Here is a 21,725-nt window from a genome sequence, read left to right as displayed (position 1 = left end):
ATATGTCCTGACTTACGACAATAGTGACAGACTATCTCCTGAGAATCTGATCTTCGATTATCATAACTAGGCTTCTGAAAATTGTTAGTCATTCCTGAAGTACCCAGTGTTTTTAAATGCCCAAGGCGCCTTAAGGCATAATGGCCCTTTGGAGCCTAGGCACAAGGCGCACAAAAAAACGCGGACTTTTTTTTTGTGAGGCGCATTATATATAAAAATATTACATTAAAAAGAGAGTATAATTGAAGTGGAAATATGGAAAAAAGGGACCCAAATACAAGAAATTTTGCATTTAGGTTTGGCAAACTTAATCCTTTTAGTTAATAAAGAAGGAAAATCCTTAATTAATACTATTTTTTAAAAATAATTGAAAAGCCCCAAGGCGCAAGGCTTTGATCCTTGGGGCTTCACGAAAGGCGCGCGCCTAAGGCGTGCCTTATTTTGTAAGCCTCGCTTTTCCAAGGTGAGGTGCCAGACCTGTGCCTTGGGCTTAGGCGCGCGCCCGAGAGGGCTTTTTAAAACATTGGAAGTACCTCAGGAGTTATTATTATTCTTACTCATAAGAGCACTGTTAGGTTGAGAAACAAGCGAACCGGATTGAGAACTCTCAATACGAAGAGCATGACTGAAGGACTTCTCTAATTACGGAATTTCAGAATAAAAAAGAATCTGTGTTTTAGCCATTTTAAACCCAGATAAAAGTTCATTAAAAAATATCATAACAACCATGTTTTCTCGCTGAGCTTATTGAACTTTGACATTGGGACTAAATGACAATAGTAAAGCAAGTTTGGTAGTTGTCTTCTTAAGTCTCATAAATTAACTTGTAACAGATTCTACTTTCTATTTAGCTCGAAAGAATTGCATACAGACATCAAACATTCGATGAACATGTTCTTTTTCAGAATATAGAAATTCTAAGAATTCTAAGAGTTCCTTCACAAAATCACAATGATCCACCAAACCAACAACCTCACTTTCAATAGAATTCTTAATCTGAAGATAAAGTCAAGCGTCATCACGAAGCCAAGCCTTTTTCTTATCATCTTTTGGTGGCTCCTCAATCACAAGGTCATCCATATCTGTATTAAGCAATTAAAATTGAATCGTCCGACGCCAATTATAGTAATTTGATCCATTTAACTTGTGTTCAGTTATTTTTGATGCTAGGGGAATTACATTATATACTACCATATGCTTCATTTCATCCATTATGGGTTAATAAACAATTTGTAGATCTCACGAGTGGAAAGAACAAATCAGAATCGAAATCAAAGGTGAATCAAGGAACAAAACAGCTCCAAATTGATACAAAACGACAACAAACCCTAAGCACAAAAAGGGTATTTTTCAAATAACTCACAACCAAGTAGATTTCAATGGAACCAAATGCACAGAACAATAAAAAAAGATAAGCCGAGAAGAACTCAACTGACGGAACGTGGAGAAGTGGTTCCATGCACTCCCACACGCTGGCACGTGGCAATGGAGAAGAATATTTGTGGCAGTGCGTGAGCCTCACGTGCGGATGTTTCCGGCGACAGATGACGGCGGACTCGATCGGACGGCGATGACCTTTCTCTTGGGATAGGTGGTGTAGACAAACAACCATTCAAATTTGATGAATCAACTCAAACCCTAATCTTGTGAGAAGCATAAATCCTAATGTTGCCGTTGAACGAATATTCTAAATCCTAGACTGTTCAAATACAATGTTCTCAATAGTTTTAGAGAGAATAATGATCTTATTGTATTAATCAGGCTGAAGATACATTTATATATAGGCAACTAAGAAACCCTAATCTAGGAGATATAAAATTAAAATAAAGGACAACTAATCATAATTACAATATAAATACATATTATAACAGATATAATATTAAATTTATCTTCATCTATTAGCTTAAGCTTTTGGGATAATCGGTGATTTAACATGGTATCACATCTAACAAAAAAAAAGTAGTTCAGGAGGTCCTATGATCAGAACCACGTAGTGTTATTTCCTCCCTAGTTAATATTAAATTCCATTTTTCAAGTCTTTTATATTTCTCCACAAGTGAAAGGGAATGTTGGATGATATAATATTAAATGTACCTCCATCCATTAACTTAAGCTTTTGGGTCAATCGGTGATTTAACACTTTCTTACTTCTCCGGTTTTCTAAACAATTCACTGGTTAGTAATTAAGCATCATCTTAGTACAACGTGGACTAGCCCCCAATTTCCTTGTCTTAGATATTGGTCAAACACAAAATTCCTTCATGAGTTTTTTTTCCCCTCTCTTGCTTCTTTTATCACATCAATACCAAGTATTTAACATTAATGAAGATGATGATTATATCATATCATGATTCTATGTATATCACTAGTAGACTAATACTACCCTAAGGCTCTCGGTTGTAGGCTTACTCTTCTTCATTTCACATTCTTCAAGTAATGGCCAAATTATCTGAACAACGCTTATGGATTTTGTTTTAATCAATAAGGTTTGCATTGACAACAGACTTTCTCCTTCTTCCCTTAAGCAACTAAGTCTGTAAAAATTATTTTTGAAGGAACCATCATGGGTTGGCCTAGTAGTAAATAGGGAACATGATTTTGATAAAGGGCTAAGAGGTCATGGATCAAATCCATGGTGGCCAACCTAGGATTTAATGCCTTACGAGTTTTCTTGACATCAAAATATTTTAGGGTCAGATGGGTTGTCCCATGAGATTAGTTGAGATGCACGTAAGTTGGTCCGGACACCCACGGATACTAAAACTAAAAAAAATTATTCTTGAAGGTCACATTCTTAATATTGAGCTGATGGACAAGCCAAAGCTGGGCAGAAATCCTGGAAATAAACAACCTGATGGTAGGCAATTTAGCAACAAGAGAAAAACTATCAGCATAATAGATTCCATATGTTTGAGCAAGGGCTTTAGCAACGATTGTGCTATCAATTGAATGGTGGTCCTTGATTGCGAAACAGCCATCTACATCTAACAGTCATCTTTTGTTACAGAGACGATACAAAATCCCTATCGTCGTCATTATTTAAGGCATTCACCTTACCATTGCATCATGCCAACTAGGATGGGCAAGGCTTCGATACATCAAAAGAGCATGTAGAAGATGAGTAATGGTTATGGGACACAAAAGAGGAAATAGCATAACAGGATAAGTGCCCGTGTTTTCCTTTGTGAAGAGCAATAGGAAACTCTTTACTTCGTTTGAAATTCGACGTTGAAGAATCTTTTGGTATTGGACATGTGCTTTCAGGCTGTTGCTAGGTAAAATAGAGTATAGAAATATTACAATAGAATTTATTATAGCTGTGACACCTCCAAGAAGTGATTAACTTGAAGCAATCCCAAAATAACTCGAAAGAGGAAGACTTGTCTTCAAAAGAATACACATAATCTTGCTTTAATTAATTGTGAACTCTTTTCTTCACGTGGGTTCCTAATTCTGTCATGTAAATGGTTAAGAACTTAAAGTTTTAATGGATTAGGTTTGTCCTATGCTGTCATGCAGGGTATCCTTCTTGGTCAATCAGAGCTTATAATGTTGATGACGTGGAAAAGTTCTTTAAGAGTACCATTGAAAATAGGTACCTTTTCTGCAGCTACTACAAATGATATATTAGATAATGGTTGATATTATTAAGTCTACTGTCTTCCAAGTTCTTATATATTTTTTAACTTTCTGAAAACAAAAGATTATTATTGGAAATTTTTCCTCAGAGATGAAGGTATTGTTATTAAGGACCTGGGTTCTAAATGGGAACCTGGTGATCGTAGTGGAAAGTGGTTAAAATTAAAGCCTGACTATGTTCGTGCTGGATCTGATTTGGATGCCCTCATCATAGGTCTGAAGTTTTCTTGTTTTTCAGCTTGTTTGGATAAGCATATTTCTTACATGTGTAGCTTAATATTTGTTAATTGATAATAGGAGGTTACTACGGCTCTGGACGGCGGGGTGGGGAGGTTAGCTTTTCTAGAGAATAAATGTGATGCATTTTCTTGGAAGATCAAGTCTAACATGTATATTTATGAAGGTCGCTCAATTTTTAATGGGTCTTGCTGAGCGTCCACCCTCAGATGGATATCCCAGACGGTAAGACTCTTACTTCATTAGCTTGTACTTGTAGCTATTGAAGTGTCTTGTATTTATTTATTGAAATCCATAAACAACCGACAAAGGATGTAATTGCATAAATGTCTCCATCCGACCTTTAAAACTTTATTCTTCTTTTGTTCATTATCCCTGCATGGGAATTAAAAATCTTCTATAGCAAGATGTATGATATTCACTTGTTTGTCATAAAAAAACAGAGACATGTATATGGTTTTAGGAACTATATAGAAGATCAGGTCAACTTTACCGGATGACAGACAAGAAGGTAACGATGACCCAGGATGTGGAAATATAGATGCAAAAATCAGACGAATGATAGAGCCGGAGGAATTTTTAGAGATAGGTCATTGAAGCATTTACTGGAACTTAGAGGAATTATAGAGAACCAAGGAAGAATCCATAATTTGGAAATATATGGTAGATACAAATTACGAAATAATGTGAAACATGAAGTGGGGGGTGAATCTAAATGCAAGAGCCAAAACATTAAAACCCCGTTTGGTAACCATTTTATTTTTTGTTTTTGGTTTTTAAAATTAAGCCTATATCATCCATATTTCTTATCATGATTTGTATCTTTGTCAAGCACAATAGTTGAATTCTTACCCAAATTTCTAAAACACAAACAACTTTTTGAAAGTTACTTTTTTTAGTTTTCAAAATTTGGCTTGGTTTTTTAAATTATTGGTGAAAGTAGTGTCTATAGATTTAATTTAAAAAAAAAAAAACAAAAAACAAAATGGTTACCAAACAGGAGTTAAGTGTTCTTGATGTAGGCAAACCCCTATAGATGTGTATCGATAATGATGAAAGATAGCATTTCCTATGGAGGTGCTAGATAAGCAAAATTAAGGGGAATAGAATGAAAAGGGTGAATGGAACTAGAATAGATCAACTCAGAGAAGTATGGGGATGACGCCTGGTGTCAGATTGAGTCTAGAAGGTGACTTTTCCAGAAACAGGAAACTGTGTGGAAGGTGATGTAAACTTAATTTTCTTGCCAGACATGTAATTGAATCTCTTCTTCATGTTTTATTGAGATTTAGATTTGGAAGACTTGTCGGGGGTAGGAAAATGCAATTCTTGTGTGAAAGGAGAATAAAATGAGGAAGAAAAAGGAAAGGAAAAGAAGAGAGAAGACACTTCAAATGGATTCTATTGAAGTGCCACCAAAATTAATTAAATATCTTGATACAAGTATAAGTTGCAACTAGACAAAAAATTATTGATGTGTCTTTTTAGTAGAACATCCACACCATTTTGTTTTAGAAATATGAAATTAGTTTTCATATAATCTGTTGCTTATGATTATTCCAAAGGATGAATAAGGGAATGATTATTAATCAGTTAGAGTTGACCGTTCTACTCTATGTTTCAAATTATATTTATTTTAAAAATGAAAACCATCATGGGCTGGCCTAATGGTAGTGGGAACATCAAAAAAAGGCCAAAGGGCTAAGAGGTCATGGGTTCAATCTATGGTGGCCATCTACCTAGGATTTAAAGCCCTACGAGTTTCTTTGACATTCAAATGTTGTAGGGTCAAACGGGTTGTCCCGTGAGATTAGTCAAGGTGCGCGTAAGCTGGCTCGGACACACTCATGGATATAAACCTAAAATATTTATTTTAAAAATAAATCAATGTGGTGCTGAATATTGGTTCTTTAAATTGCAGGTTTATTTCCTTCTGCAGAGTAGGAACTGGACTTACTGATGAGGAGTTAGATGCTGTTGTAAATAAACTGAAGCCTTATTTTAGGTACGCATTAGGAAATGTTCTGATCACCCAAGTATGCTGCCTGAATTGATAGGTCCTAATCACCCAAATTATAGGGTTTTGTGATTCTTGTCTCATGGGAAACCATGCATTTCTTTCATTTTAACCACTTCTATTTATTTCACATTAAATTGATATTTCACAATAATTCTTATACATTTTGCAAAAGGATATGATCGTTAAGAAATTATTATTTTAATTTAAGTCATGTTATAGTTATAATATTAGGGATTTTTATTATTGTAAATATCTTGGTTATCTTTTCCTTTTAGGGCCTTTTCTATGCTTTCCTTCTTTGATAATTCTTGTACACTTTTATATATTCATTTCTTTAGTGAATAAAATAAAGTATTTTGATTCTCTCAAACCTAAGAATTTTACATGGTATCAGAGAGCTCTAGAAAATTAGGCTTTTTTCTTTTTTTCTTTTCTTTTCTTTTCTTTTTTTTTTTTTTGGTGAACTTCAGGTTTTGAAAATTTAAAACTCATTTGTGTTACATCTAGGGTTTTGTGAAGGGGTGGGTTCATACTTTTATTCACCGCTGTCGTCTTCGGTTTGTTTGCCGTCATTAGCGCTGCCGTCCGCCATCAGCTTCCGCTGTCCGTCGCTGTAAAAAAAAAACGTGTCGTTTTTCTTCGCTATTTTTCGACACCGCCTAATCCATCGAGGAGCCCAACTGTTGATCTACAAAACCCCAAAGTCCGGCGTCCATCTGACCAGCGCATGAGGCTCGCGCGTGGCCACCTCTCTTTGCCATCAATCCACGCGCTGACGCATGTTGGCCCGTTCGCCGCTTGTTTTTGCTCGTCTTTTGTGGGTGTCATCGAGTTGCTTCCTTTCTTTGTGGTATGTTTGTTTGGGCTATATACTCACTATTTGTGGTTCATTGAAGGAAAAAAAAAATCACTTCGGTAAATTAGGGTTTGCTTCTCTTCTGTCCGGTGTTATCTATTTATTTTTTTCTTTTGAGGTAATGACTGACAAGAAACCAGTAGTCATGTCTGAGATGATTCTGATGGTGTCAAATGTAATTGAACACAAGTTGAATGAATTAAATTACTATTCATGGAGGTCAAATGTTCGCCACTTTATTAGGAGCATTGAGATGGATGATCACATCATGGACACATCATGGAAGAGCCACCGACTGATGTTACTAAAATGATTTGGTGGCGGGGCGATTCAAGAATGCTTCTACAAATTAAGAATTCTATTGACTGTGAAATCGTTGAGTTAGTAAATCACTGCGAATCACTCGAGGAATTATTGGAATATTTGGATTTTCTTTATTCGAGGAAAGAGAACATCAATAGAGTGTTTGATGTTTGTAAGACTATATCAACTTGATGAAGGAGAGAAATCTTTTACAAGTTACTTTATGGAGGTCAAAAATACATGTGCGGAATTCAATGCCTTGATGCCAATCAACACTAATCTAAAAGTTTTAATGGCTCAACGTGAAAAGTTGTTTATCACGAGTTTCTTCGTTGGTCTTGCATCTAAATATGAGATGACCAAAGATCAAGTGTTGTCAAGCTCAAACATCTCATCGTTGGAAGAAGCTTATACTCAACTACTTCATACAGAGAAGCTACAAGCAGTTATATCATCTGATTCTAGTAGTGCTTTGATTGGCCGCACAAATGATTATAGAGGTAATAAGGGGGTTGGATCAAATAGCTCCAAAAGTTATCCCAATAACCAACGATCAAATTTAGGAGATGTTGTTTGCTATTACTGTCATAAACTTGGCCATACGAAACGTGAATGCAGAAGATTGTTGAATCAGAGTCAGAGGGTGCCATATGAACATATTGCTTCTATTCCTGATAATCTTGACAAGTCATTTACGATTTTTACAGAGGAGTTTGCTAAATTTCATTAGTATCAAGAGTTACTGACGATATCATCTTCTACTCCCATTACTGCCACCATAGAGACAGGTAACATCTCTAAATGCCTTTTTTCCTCCACTTCGAAATGGGTCATTGACTCTGGCGCTATAGACCATGTGACAGGTAACTCTAGTTTATTCTCTAACCTTTGTATATCTACCTCTTTACCTAATGTCACTATAGGCAATGGAACCTCCATTTCTGTTTTAGGATCGGGAATTTTCCATCTTATTGAATCAATTTTTTTGTCGTCAGTTTTAAACTTACCACATTTCTCTTTTAATTTGATTTCGGTTAGTAAACTCACTCGTGATCTTCATTGTTGTGTCTATTTTTTTCCCCTTGGTTATTGCTTATTTCAGGATCTTACGACGAAGTAGACTATTGGTAAAGGCCGTGAATTTGAAGGTCTTTACATCTTTGAACCACAGATACTTACAACTATTACATGCTCTAGCGTGTCGTCTCCCTCTGAAGAATATTGTCATTTGGATCATCTGTCTATTTCTGTGTTGAAGAGTCTTCGTCCCCAGCTTCAACATTTGCCTTTTTTAGAGTGTGAGTCTTGTCCGTTTGCTAAATTTCATCGTTTGAGTTTATATCCTCGAGTCAATAAACGAGCTAGTGCTCTGTTTGAATTAGTCCATTCTGATGGTTGGGGTCCGTGTCCTATTGAGTCCGAAGGAGGATTTCAGTATTTTGTTACATTTGTTAGTATCAGGTCAGCCCTCCTTCCTTCTCACCCTCCTCTCTTTGAACACTCTGTTTTTTCCTTACCTAATTCAGAGTTAACTTTTCTAAGAGGCTCACCAAGCTCTCCCCCGGGTGCATATTCAAAAGAAAAAGGGGATGTCCTCATTGATTCTCCCTTCAGTGTGAGCAATGAAGAAGTTGATTGGAATATTTCAGAGGAAATTACAGAGGAGTCAAGGAAAGAAGCCCCCCTTTTATCTGACTTAAATCCCCTGTTCCAGACAGAGGATGAAAAGCCTTCAGAAGCTTTAGTTGCCAACTCCATCTCTCTAGCCATTCCGTGCGATCTTCCAGCCCATCTGAAGTCCATAGTCACTGATTGCATACTTATTCTGGATTGACAGTTGGCTTCTGAGGCTGCAACCAAAAGTTTAGGCCCATAATTATGAAAATTGTGACATGGAACACGAGAGGCCTAAAAGATGCTAATAAAAGGTTGGCTCTCAAGAGATTTCTAAAGAAATATAATCCAACAGTAGTTTTAATTCAAGAATATAAGAAAGAGAGTTTTGAAGCAAGCTTCATCAAATTCCTTTGGAGCTCCAAAGAAATAGGATGGGAATTTGTGGAATTTTATGGCAGTTCAGGTGGTTTACTGACGTTATGGGATAAGAGTTTGATTTCTGTGGTTGAAACTTTGAAAGGAGGGTATTCTTTATTAGTAAAATGCATCATTGCTAAGACTTGCTAGACCACTAATGTTTATGGGCCAAATGACTACAAAGAAAGAAAATTTGTTTGGCCAGAACTTCTATCTCTCTCAGTTTATTGTGATGAAACTTGGTGCATCGGGGGAGACTTTAATATTACAAGATGGGCTCACGAGAGATTTCGTTTGGGCAGAAGCACTAAAGGAATGAGAAAATTTAATAACTTCATAGACCAAGCCAAACTTTTGGAGGTCTGGTTGGGAAATGGCAACTTTACTTGGTCTAGGGAAGGGGTTTCAGCTTCAAGATCTCTATTAGACCGTTTTTTCCTCTCTAAAGCATGGGATGAGCTGTTTGAAAACTCTAGAGCTAATAGACAAGTCCGAACCTTCTCTGATCACTATCCAATTTTACTAGAAGCCAGTTCTTTTAGCTGGGGTCCCTCCCCTTTTAGATTTTGTAACAACTGGCTGCTCAATATGGAATGTGTCAAACTCATTGAGACAGCTTGGTTAAGTAGTGAAGCTCAGGGTTGGGCTGGTTTTGCCCTTAATCAGAAACTGAAAAAGGTAAAAACAGCAGTCAAGGAATGACATTCGAAATTCCAAGAAGCTCAAAGAAGAAAAGAAGAGGGGCTGTTAGAAGAAATTGAAAAGTGGGATGCTCTTGCCGATTGTTCTACCCTTTCTAGCAGTGAAATGGCAACTAGATCCACTTTGAAATTAGATTTAATGTCTCTTTATAGGCTAGAGGAAGTTACCTAATTTAGAAAAGTAAGTTGAATTGGCTCAAGTTGGGAGATGAAAACACAAACTTCTTCCATAAATTCCTAGCAGCAAAAAAGAGAAGAAACTTTATTTCTGAACTAATAGATGATCAAGGGGTGCCAATGAAATCTTATAGAGAGATTGAAAGCTTAATCCTGAATTTCTATAGTAGCATTTTCTTTAAATCTCCGGGGATGAGACACATTCCTTTGAACCTAGACTGGCCATGCATCAACTCAAATCAGAATTTGACCTTACAAGCCAAGTTCTCAATTGAAGAAATGAAGTCAGCTATAAGAAAACTTGGAAAATCCAAAGCACCTGGCCTCGACGGCTTCACTATGGAGTTTTTGTTGAAATTTTGGAACTTGATAAAGGAAAGCTTGCACTCCACCTTTGAGGAATTCTACAAGAATGGTAAGCTTAACGCTTGTATAAAAGAAAACTTCATTTGTCTAATTCAAAAGAAGAAAATAGCAATTGCGGTTAGTGATTTTAGGCCAATTAGTTTAACTACCGTGATATATAATGTCATTGCAAAGCTGCTGGCTGAAAGACTAAAATCGGTAATGTCTAGTATCATAGCTCCTTCCCAAAGTGCCTTCATTGAAGGAAGGCAAATTTTGGATCCCATTCTTATGGCTAATGAAGCAGTGGAGAAACATAGAGTAAAAAAGAAGAAGGGGTGGATCCTCAAACTTGACTTGGAAAAGGCTTTCGACCGTGTTGATTGGGAGTTCCTAGAAAAGGTGTTTGAGAAACAAAAATTTCAGTCAGAAATGGATAGAGTGGATTATGGGATGCGTTAAAATTCCATGTTTTTAGTCTTCATCAATGGTCGACCAAGGGGAAGGGTGGCTGCCACAAGAGGTATAAGGCAAGGTGATCCCCTCTCACCATTCCTTTTCCTTCTTGTTAGTGAAGTGTTAAGTGCATTGGTGAATAAGCTCATTCAAGCCGGTCTTATTGAAGGTTTTGTGGTTGGCAAAGATAAAATTCAGATTTCCATCCTCCAATTTGCAGACGATACTCTATTATTTTGTAAATATGACAGCATCATGCTTGCAAAACTCAAGCAAAATGTGGAGGTTTTTGAATGGTGTTCGGGGCAGAAAGTGAATTGGGAAAATCAGCCCTTTATGGTATTAATGTGGATGAAAACGAGCTGATTTCCACAGCTGCATTTTTGAATTGTAAGGCTGACCACCTCCCCTTCTCCTACCTAGGGCTGCCTTTAGGTGGGTATCCGAAAAAACTATCCTTTTGGCAACCGGTATTGGACAATTTTCAAGCTAAATTGGACAAATGGAAACGTTTCAACCTATCAAGAGGAGGTAGAGACACTTTATGCAACAAGTCAGTCTTGTCAAATCTCCCAACTCATTATATGTCCATTTTCCTTATGCCTGAAGGAGTTGCATCAAAGTTAGAGAGGATTACAAGGAACTTCTTTTGGGAAGGACATAATGGCAGCAAGCTAAATCACCGGGTGAAGTGGGCTTCGGTGCAAAAGCCTTTGGCAGATGGAGGCTTCGGCCTTGGTGGGTTCAAAAGTATGAATTTAGCACTCCTTGCTAAATGGGGCTGGAGATATTTTAATGAGGAAGGTTCTTTTTGGGGCCAAGTAATCAAAAGCATACATGGAAAGGATTCTTTTAATTGGCACACGGCAGGTAAAAGGGGCAGAAGTTTGAGAAGCCCGTGGGTCAGTATTTCGAAGTCTTGGCTAAAAGTTGAGTCTTTGGCCACTTTCAAGCTTGGAAATGGCAGCCAGATTGCGTTTTGGTTAGACCCTTGGAAAGGAGTGACTCCTTTCAATACCTTATTTCTAAGTCTTTTCAGAATCATCTTGTTTCCAAATGGTTCAGTAGCTGACCATTGGGACAACTGACTGGCCGCTTGGTCGATTTCCTTCCGTCGTTTGCTTAAAGATGAGGAGATGCATTCTTTCCAAGAGTTGCTTGGGTTCTTGCAACAAGAAGAGTTTCAGTTGAATTTGATAAAAGGGAGTGGTCCATTTCAGCCTCGGGTCTTTTCACGGTCAACTCCCTTAAATTACACCTTTCCCCCTCCTCCCCTTTGGACAAATCTCTTTTCTCGGCCTTGTGGAAGACAAGTAGCCCTCGAAGGATTAGTATTCTCGTATGGATAATGCTTTATGGACAGCTGAATGTAGCCTCGGTTTTATAAAGGAAGTTGTCATCCAACTATATTTCCCCTTCAATCTGCCCTTTGTGCCTACATTCTTTTGAAGATTCTCTCCACTTTTTCTTTGCGTGTTCCTATTCAACTTGGTGCTGGAAGAAGTTGCTGTCCATCTTCAATATTTCATGGGTTATGAGCAATGATTTCGGGGGTAACGTGTTGCAGTTATTAGTTGGAACAAACCTCCATAAATCCAGCCGTTTACTTTGGTTTAACGCGGTCAAATCTCTTTTGGCAGAACTTTGGTTTGAAAGAAATCAAAGGGTGTTTCATGATAAATCTCTTGGTTGCCAAGACCGCTTCGAATCCACCGTCGGCATGCCTCTTCCTGGTGTATCCTCTCCAAGCCTTTTAATAGCTATAGTTTATTAGATTTCAATCTCAACTGGAGAGCTTTAATCTCCCTTTCCAACAATGGTTCTTAGCCTCGTCAGTAGTATGCTTTTTTCCTTGGTTTTTTCAGACTGTCTTGTTTTGTTTTTCCCCTCATTGTTCGGCCATTGTTTGGGCTTGTAGTGTTGTTTGTTCTATTCTCATAGCACTAGTTTAATTTTAATTTTATCTTCTTGGATGTGATGAGGGCGCTAAGGGGGTGTCAACCTAGTTGAGATGTCCGGGTGTGCTTACTGATCCTTTTGGTCTTTGGTCGTTGTATCGCTCATTGTATAACCCTCTTGTACTTTGGGCCACATTTTTCTTAATATAATGAATTGTTTCCTTTCAAAAAAAAAAAAAAAAACGAGTGATGATCTTCCTATTTCCTCTTTTGTTTCATATAACCGTTTGTCATCTTCTACATGTTCATTCATTGCATCCTTAGCGTATGTATTCATCCCTGAAAGTGTTCATGAAATTGTCTCATCCTGGTTGGTGTGCTACAATGGTGGAGGAGATGACTGTCTTAGATCACAATTGTACTTTGGATTTAGTCTCTTTTCCAGAAAGAAAGAAGGCTATCAGTTGCAAATGAGTGTTTGAGGTTAAAGTCATTCCTGATGGTTCTGTCGCTTGGTTAAAAGCACGCCTTGTAGCAAAAGACTACGCACAAACTTATGGCATTGACTATGCCGATACTTTTTCTCCAGTAGCAAAAATGGCATCTGTGAGGTTGTTTATTTCATTAGTTTCAATCGATCATTGACCTTTACATCAGTTTGATACATTTCTTCATGGTGATCTTCACGAAGAGGTGTATATGGAGCAACCACTAGGGTTTGTTACTTAGAGGGAGAATGGAAAGGTGTATCGCCCTCGTAAATCTTTGTATCGTTTAAAGCAGAGTCTACGGGCTTGGTTTGGTAAATTTAGTCAGGTAATTGAAAGCTTCGGAATGTGGAAAAGCACGTCAGATCATTCAGTCTTTTTTAAGAGATCTGAGAGTGGTGTCATCTTGTTAGTCGTATATGTTGTTGATATTATGATTACTGGTGATGATGCTTTAGATATCCAGTCCCTAAAGACCTTTTTTCATAGTCAATTCCATACAAAAGATTTGGGCATATTGAAATACTTCGTAGGAATTGAGGTAATAAGAAGCAAGAAAGGAATACTATTATCATAGAGAAAATATGTACTTGACTTATTGACTGAAACAGGGAAGCTAGGGGCTAAGCCATGTAGTACCCCAATGATGCCCAAATTACCGCTCACAGAAGATGGAGAATTGCTATAAGATCCTGAAAGATATATGAGGTTATTGGAAAAACTTAATTACCTTATAGTGACTCGACCCGACAACTTATTTGGTGAGTATTATGAGTTAGTATATGTTATGCCCTATAGTTGATCATTGGGTTGCATTGGAACAGATTCTGTGTTATTTAAAGGCTACTCTCGTGTGGTTTATTATATAAGGATTATGGTCATACTAATCTTGAATGTTTCTCAGACACTGATTGGGCAGGATTTAAAGAAGACAGAAGATCAACTTTAGGATATTGTGTTTTTGTTGGTGGTAATTTGATTTCGTGGAAGAGTAAGAAGAATGTGGTGTCACATTCAAGTGTGGAATCAAAATATAGAGCAATGACACAGTCTGTGTGTGAATTGATTTGGATATATCAACTTCTTATTCAATTGGGATTTGAAATCACCACACCGACAATATTGTGGTGTGATAATCAAACAACATATCACATCTAATCCAGTATTCCATAAAAGGACTAAACATTTTGAAGTTGATTGCCATTTTGTACGTGAGAAAATTCAACAAGGTTTGGTATCTATAGGATATGTGAAGACTGGAGAACAATTAGGAGATATCTTCACGAAAGCATTGAATGGAACATGTATAGATTATCCATGATTAATATATATGCTCCAACTTGAGGGGTGTGTTATAGTTATAATATTAGGGATTATTATTATTGTAAATATTTCTGTTATATTTTTCTTTTATAGCCTTTTCTATGCTTTCCTTCTTTGGTCATTCTTGCACACTTGTATATGTTTATATCTTTAGTGAATGGAATAAAGTATTCTGATTCTCTCAAACCTAAGAATTTTAAAGCCATGTTGCTGTAGTGCATCCAAAAATAAAATTGGTGATACTTCTGTAGTTTTGTTGTCACTTTTTGATAATTGGAGCTGGAGCACATGCCTAAACAATCCTCTCTAATGAAATGAAGTGAGGGGATTGGGCTGAAGGATTGTACCTACGAGCGTGCAAATATTTATGATGTGTATGAGAAATTGGTGAGAAGGATGAACTGGTGAACAATGGGGACTTAGTAAGTTGCCAAATTGAATCTCAAGATTCTGAACTAATATGAATCCCCAGTATATCAGTCGAACAAGGATTATCTGCAAAATATTGATCGAAAATTTTGCTATCAAATCAATTTAGATAAGACCAAAATATCTGAGTACTCGCATCCAGAAGTCAGAAAAATCCTGATATATAATTCTTATGAAATGCCGAGTATGCCTTGTAGCTGTAATGGGTTAAAATGGATTCAGCTTCAATTTGGAGTAAAACCTCAAAACTAGATTAAGATTTGCAATCATAGATTTAGCTGTGGTTCTTACATGTTGTTGAACAAAAATTGATAGATGGCATCAATCTGTTACTTTAAAGCTACAATATTCTGATATATCTTTTGAAGTACTTGCTATCTTTTGTTAGGAAAAGTGAATATCCAAGGAAGACTGCGCCCAGCTTTTACCAAGTTACAAATAATTCAAAAGAAAGACCAGACGTTTGGATTGAAAGCCCTGAGAAGTTAACATTCTTATAATTTTTCTGCCTTACTTTTAAATGATGGCAGACAGAATGTAATCGTTTTTACCTCCTTAATTTTCTTTGATTTTGCAGATCAATCATTCTTTCCATTACCAGTGATATACGAACTATAAAATCTGAGGTGTGTTTTTCAACGAAAATTTCTTATTCTTCTGCTTATATAGCTGTTATTATTCTGCAGGAATCAATGGGATGTTTAGTATCATATGGAACTGTTACTTTAGATATCTACTTTATGACCTGGGTTTATTGGTTTATGTTGTTCTAGGTCTTTGCAGCACCATATAGTCTCAGATTTCCACGCATAGACCGTGTTCGACTTGACAAACCTTGGCATGAATGTCTTGATGTTCAATGTGAGATACTCTTTTGTTAACTCTCTCTCTAGTAAATTTAGTTTGATCTTGATAACTAACAAACCCACAGTTAAAATTGTAGTACCAGTACCATCCTCCAGTTGTCTCCCTTTATCTATCTCATCATTATATTATGAAGGTGTCTTTTGTTGGGAAATTACATTTCAGCCCTTCTTTTAGGAAACAACAATGTGACGGTATAAAAAGAATAGATGGCTATAAGAAAAGGGGACGATTGATCAACTATTTGAAATGAGAAATAAAAAACTTCTAAGAAAGATCCATTTAGTAGTGAAGCCCAAGTAAACTCGAAATCTATGCTATTTAACTCTGATGACCAATGAAAAGTGAAAAAGAGCCATAGTTATCACAAAATAACTCTTTACTGATCATTTAGTATATGTTCTGGGGAATGAAAAAATGTATCTATATTAACAATTTTCAAGCAAAAACTTTGGATGAGATAGAAGGAAAACATATACAAAATGATATATTAATAGAAGGAAACATAAAAAATATTATATATTATTGAAAAGAGAAGAGAAGAACAGAAACACGGATTTACGTGGAAACCTTAGATCAGGGAGAAAAACCACGATAGGAGAATTTTTATTCTTTTAATTTTCTGATACACAGTACTCAACACAGAACAGGTATAAATAACCAAACAGAGAGAAACCCTAGACAGTAGACATTGAGTAAAAGACTAAAACGCCCTTAGGGCTAAAACACCATTTCAACACTCCCCCTCAAGTTGGGGCATAAATATCAATGAGACCCAGCTTGCTAATACAAGTGTCAAACATCTGTCTAGGTAAGCCCTTAGTCAGAACATCCGCAATCTGTTGACTGGATGGAACATCGGGAACACAAATACTATCGTTGTCAAGTTTCTCTTTGATAAAATGTCGGTCAATCTCAACATGTTTGGTTCTGTCATGCTGAACAGGATTATTAGCAATATTGATAGCAGCCTTGTTGTCACAATAGAGTCTCATCGGGTCATGACTCTCTTGATGAAGATCTACTAATACCTTCTTCAACCAAATTTCCTCACAGATACCCAAGCACATAGCTCTGTATTCAGCTTCGGCACTACTTCTAGCCACGACACCTGTTTCTTACTCCTCCATGTAACGAGGTTTCCCCATACGAAGGTACAATACCCCGAGGTTGACTTCCTGTTAGTAGCGGAACCGGCCCAGTCTGAGTCAGTGTAGGCTTCGATGCATCTTCTATCATTTTTCCTGAATATCAAACCCTTCCCAGGTGTTGACTTTAGATATCCCAGAATCTGGGTAATAGCTTCCATGTGTCTCTCACACGGGGCTTGCATAAACTGGCTCACCAAATTCACAGCATATGAAATATCAGGTCTGGTGTGTGAGAGATATATCAGCTTCCCTACAAGACGTTGATATCTCTCCTTGTTTACTGGTATGTCGTCTACTGAGTTGACCAGATTATTGTTGACCTCAACTGGAGTATCTGCAAGTTTACACCCAGTCATCCCAGTCTCTTGTAGAAGGTCTAACGTATATTTTCTCTGAGACACTGAGATCCCTTCCTTTGATCTTGCTACCTCCATGCCTAGGATGTACCTCAAGGAACCAAGATCTTTAATTTCAAACTCCTCTGCCATTTTCTGTTTTAGCTTGTCAATTTCTACAGAATCATTCCCTGACAGAATAATATCGTCAACATATACGATTAACACTGCTACTTTCCCTGATGCTGATTTCTTATTGAATAGGGTGTGATCAGAGTGACCTTGAATGTAACCCTGGGTTTTGACAAAGGTAGTGAACCGATCGAACCAGGCTCTAGGGGACTGTTTCAGACCATACAACGACTTCTTTAGCTTGCACACCTGACTCCCAAACTGTGCTTCAAACCCTGGAGGAGGGGTCATATAAACCTCTTCTTCCAACTCACCATTTAGAAACGCATTTTTTACATCCAACTGATATAGAGGCCAGTCTAGGTTCACAGCAACAGAGAGAAGAACCCGAATAGTGTTGAGTTTTGCCACTGGCGAGAAAGTTTCTGAGTAGTCCACCCCATATATTTGAGTGAACCCTTTCGCGACTAGTCTGGCCTTATATTTGTCGAGAGTCCCATCAGATTTGTACTTGACTGTGAATACCCATTTGCACCCGACGGTTTTGTGACCTCTAGGAAGAACAACTAGATCCAATGTTTTGTTGGTCTTGAGAGCCCGCATTTCTTCCATGACTGTAGTTCGCCATTTAGAAATTTCTAGAGCCTTGTACACATTTCCTGGAATAGTCACAGTGTCCAGACTAGTGGTGAAGGCCTTGAATCTTGTTGACAAGCTACTGTAAGATAAGAAGCTTTTCATAGAGTATTTGGTGCAGGACCTTGTTCCCTTTCGCAGGGCAATTGGTAAGTCAAGGGTGGCATCAATTTCACTGGTATTGTTACCCTTTTCCTTTGTATTCATCTGCTGCACATTTTCAGTCTCCTGAACATCATCAGGGGGAAATTCGTTACTCTCATCCTCCCTAATTTTGTCAGGAGTCGTTGGATCGTCAGTGTTCACTGCATTACTTTCAACAGAGTTATTATTATCAAGAATATGGTTACCTTGAGTTGGTTCTGGTTCTGACTCTTGAACACTTTCCGGTGGAGCAGTAGGGGAAACTATTTCCTTTCGTAGATTTTTCCGATAGTAGGTTATCCAAGGAACTTGTTTTGTAGGAAGGATAGGATTGTCAGGAATGGGAGGGTCAGGATTAGTGTTAGGAATTGGTTCAAGAAACAAGTCTACAAGAATGGAATAAGTGGATGACGTGTTAGTCTCTTCACTCGAAGTCTCCCCCTGAAGAGGACTAACAGGAAAGAAAGGTTTATCTTCTTGAAAGGTAGCATCCATGGTGATAAAGTACTTTCGAGAAGATGGTTGATAACATTTGTAGCCCCGTTGATGGAGCGGATACCCAACAAAGACACATTTTTGAGCCCTAGGAGCGAATTTACTATGGGAGCCATGATTATGAACAAACACAGTACACCCAAACACCCGAAGAGGAACATCTGGGAAAAGCCGGGTAGAAGAGAAGGATTCTTTGAACTGGGCTAAGGGAGTCTGGAACTTGAGAACACTGGAAGGCATTCGATTAATGAGATGGGCTGTAGTGAGTACAGCATCGCCCAATAGGTACGAGGGTATGGATGCAGGAATCATGAGTGCCCGAGCAACCTTAATAAGGTGACGTTTTTTCCGTTCGGCCACCCCATTTTGTTGTGGGGTATAGGCATAGGAGTTCTGGTGGATGATACCTTTAGAATTTAAAAACTCACGGAGGGACTGGTTAACGAACTCACGGCCATTGTCACTCCGTAGGATAGCAATTTTGGTATTGAACTGGGTTTCGACCGTGGTGTAGAATTGCTGAAAGACTGTAGTCACTCCAGACTTATCCGTAAGAAGGAACACCGATGTAAGGCGAGTGTGATCATCTATGAAGGTGACAAACCACCGCTTACCCGACACGGTTGTGATATTAGATGGACCCCACACATCACTATGTATTAGGTGGAAAGGTTGGGAAGGTTTATAAGGTTGGGAATTAAAAGACACCCGAGGTTGTTTTGCACGAATACACACATCGCAAGATAAAGATGAAATATTAACATTACGAAATAAATGGGGAAATAAATACTTCATATAATGAAAATTCGGATGTCCAAGACAAAAATGCCATAACAGGAAATCAGTTTCAGAAATAGTAAGGGAAGATAGTAAACAAGTGCTAGACAAACTCCTAGATGAAGCATCCTCCGAGAGGAAGTAGAGCCCCCTACTGTGCCGGGCAGTGCCAATCGTCTTCCCTGAGCTCAGGTCCTGAAACAAAACATTATCCGGTGAGAAAACGACATTACAATTCAGATCTCTGGTTATTTTACTGACAGGTAGCAGATTATAAGATATCTTTGACACATGCAAGACATTCTGTAAAATCAACCCTTGAATAGGAGATAAGTGACCTTTCCCAGCAACGGAAGCAAAGGACCGATCTGCAATTCGTATTCTTTCGTTTCCCACACTTGGATAATAAGAGAGGAATTGATCAGATGATCCAGTTAGGTGATCCGTTGCTCCTGAGTCAAGGATCCACGATTCATCCCCTTCGACCAAGAAGCTAAAGGACTGAGAAGTACCTGATTGTGCGACATTGCCAGTTCCAACCATGCTCGACTCTACCTGGCTAGTGGCTGATGATGTACCATCCCCTGTTTCACTGACAAGGGCCCAACCGTTTTTTGACTTATCATTCGCAGACCGTCGCTTGCCATTCGATGGGCGACCGTGTAACTTCCAGCATTGATCTTTGGTGTGCCACGGTTTCTTACAGTGCTCACAAATTGGTGGGGATTTTCCGTTCTGTTTGTCGCTCTCTGGTCCCGAAGACTTGGCTCCAAACGCAGCAGAATCTAAGTGGTTGTTGCTAGTGCAATTCATTGCCCTGGTTCTGTCCTCTTCTAACCTGACCTCTGAGCAAACTTCCATTAGAGATGGTATTGGTCTCTGTCCCAAAATCCGACTTCGAACACCATCAAATTTAGGGTTTAAGCCAGCCAGAAAATCATAGACCCAGTCCGTCTCCTCAATCTTCGAGTACTGAACTCCGTCAACAGGACAATTCCTCACGACTTCACGGCACAAGTCCATTTCTTGCCACAGCAGGACAATTTATTGAAATAAGACGTTATGTCAAGGGTGCCTTGTTTGCACTCATGAACATGTTTCCTCAAGTTATAAAGACGTGAGGCATTTTGCCTTTGTGAATAGAGCTTCTGGACAGCTTCCCAAATATCCCGAGCGGAGGCTGAGTACAGAAGTGGCTTCCCGATCTGGGGTTCCATGCTTTTTATTAGGATTGAGCGAAGAAGAGAGTCCTCTCCTTTCCATATACGTTCCTGGGGATCACCGGGGTTTGGTTTTGGTATTTCTCTAGTTAGATATCCAAACTTGTGACGTCCCTCAAGGACCATTCTTACGGATTGGGACCAGGAAAAGTAATTCTCGCCGTTAAGTTTCTCACCAATAGACATCCTTGCAGAATTCCCCACAGAACCAGACAGAATATTTGCTACAGGTAAAGTAGAGTAAGCATTTACCAGTGTTTCTGAGCATAAAGAGAAGTCTGAATGTGGATGAAAACCAGTTGTAGGAGTTGTCGTGGATCCGATACTTGCTGTTGTAAGTTTGCCAACTGCTGTTCAAAACCAACGGTTCCGCTAGAATTTGCCATAGGTTGGTTTTGCCCGTAGATCCCTAGAAAGGTAGCTTCATTTTGGCTCGAGGACGGACCAAACGACGAGCTGGGAACTGGCTGACTATACTGACTCGGCTGGACCCGGTTCGGTTGAACTGGGTTTGGTTGAACCGGTTGGTTCGGCTGGACCGGCTGAGAAGAGTGGGTCATCCACGAACGGTCTGGAATGTATGCTAGGGTCGGCGGTTGACTTGAAAACGGAGGCTGGAAATCGGCTGAAGATCGCCAGTCGCGTGCGGTAATGTCGGGCTGTGCAAAACCTCCCAAGGCTGGTGATTTCCGTGCATCGGTGGGATCTAAGGCAAAAAATGGTGGAAATCAGATGGGTCGCGATCGATCGAAGCTTGTTGCCGATCTGTTGGTCTGGTCGAAGCTGTACTGATGGGATCTGTTGGTCTGTGCGTCATGGAGGGGCTCGGGTCTGTTTGCCGACCGGGTTTGGGAGCTTCGGTGGTCGGATTTGCAAAGGAAGTCCACTGGTTACAGATTTGAGGATTGGGTCGGGTCTGGCTGGAGGCTGTATCAGACATGGATTTGAGGAGTTGAGGCAAAGCGGCGTGAAAATAATCCTCAACGGCTTCTCTTATGGCTACAACAACTTCAACGTTCATGAATCCTTTCGTTCCAATGAAGGTTTCTGTTGGAGTCTCTGGTT

General features: G+C 38.7%; 1 protein-coding gene across 1 annotated transcript in view; it reads left to right on the top strand.

The window, feature by feature from the left end:
• The window catches only part of ATLIG4 (DNA ligase IV), a 44,077-nt gene that overhangs the window by 14,477 nt on the left and 7,875 nt on the right, over positions 1-21,725 (top strand). The window contains exons 12-19 of the mRNA XM_039033156.2: positions 3,520-3,595; positions 3,729-3,853; positions 3,937-3,971; positions 4,043-4,101; positions 5,798-5,881; positions 15,295-15,390; positions 15,484-15,532; positions 15,680-15,767. Of these exons, the coding sequence (XP_038889084.2) occupies positions 3,520-3,595; positions 3,729-3,853; positions 3,937-3,971; positions 4,043-4,101; positions 5,798-5,881; positions 15,295-15,390; positions 15,484-15,532; positions 15,680-15,767 (612 nt within the window). The remainder of the gene's footprint in view (positions 1-3,519; positions 3,596-3,728; positions 3,854-3,936; positions 3,972-4,042; positions 4,102-5,797; positions 5,882-15,294; positions 15,391-15,483; positions 15,533-15,679; positions 15,768-21,725) is intronic.

The sequence above is a fragment of the Benincasa hispida genome, chromosome 6, assembly GCF_027475165.1.
Source record: "Benincasa hispida cultivar pf3 chromosome 6, pf3_genome.v1.1, whole genome shotgun sequence".
NCBI classification, from domain to species: Eukaryota; Viridiplantae; Streptophyta; class Magnoliopsida; order Cucurbitales; family Cucurbitaceae; genus Benincasa; species Benincasa hispida.
Note: the sequence above shows the minus strand (reverse complement) of the source record. Positions and strands in the feature narration are given on the sequence as shown.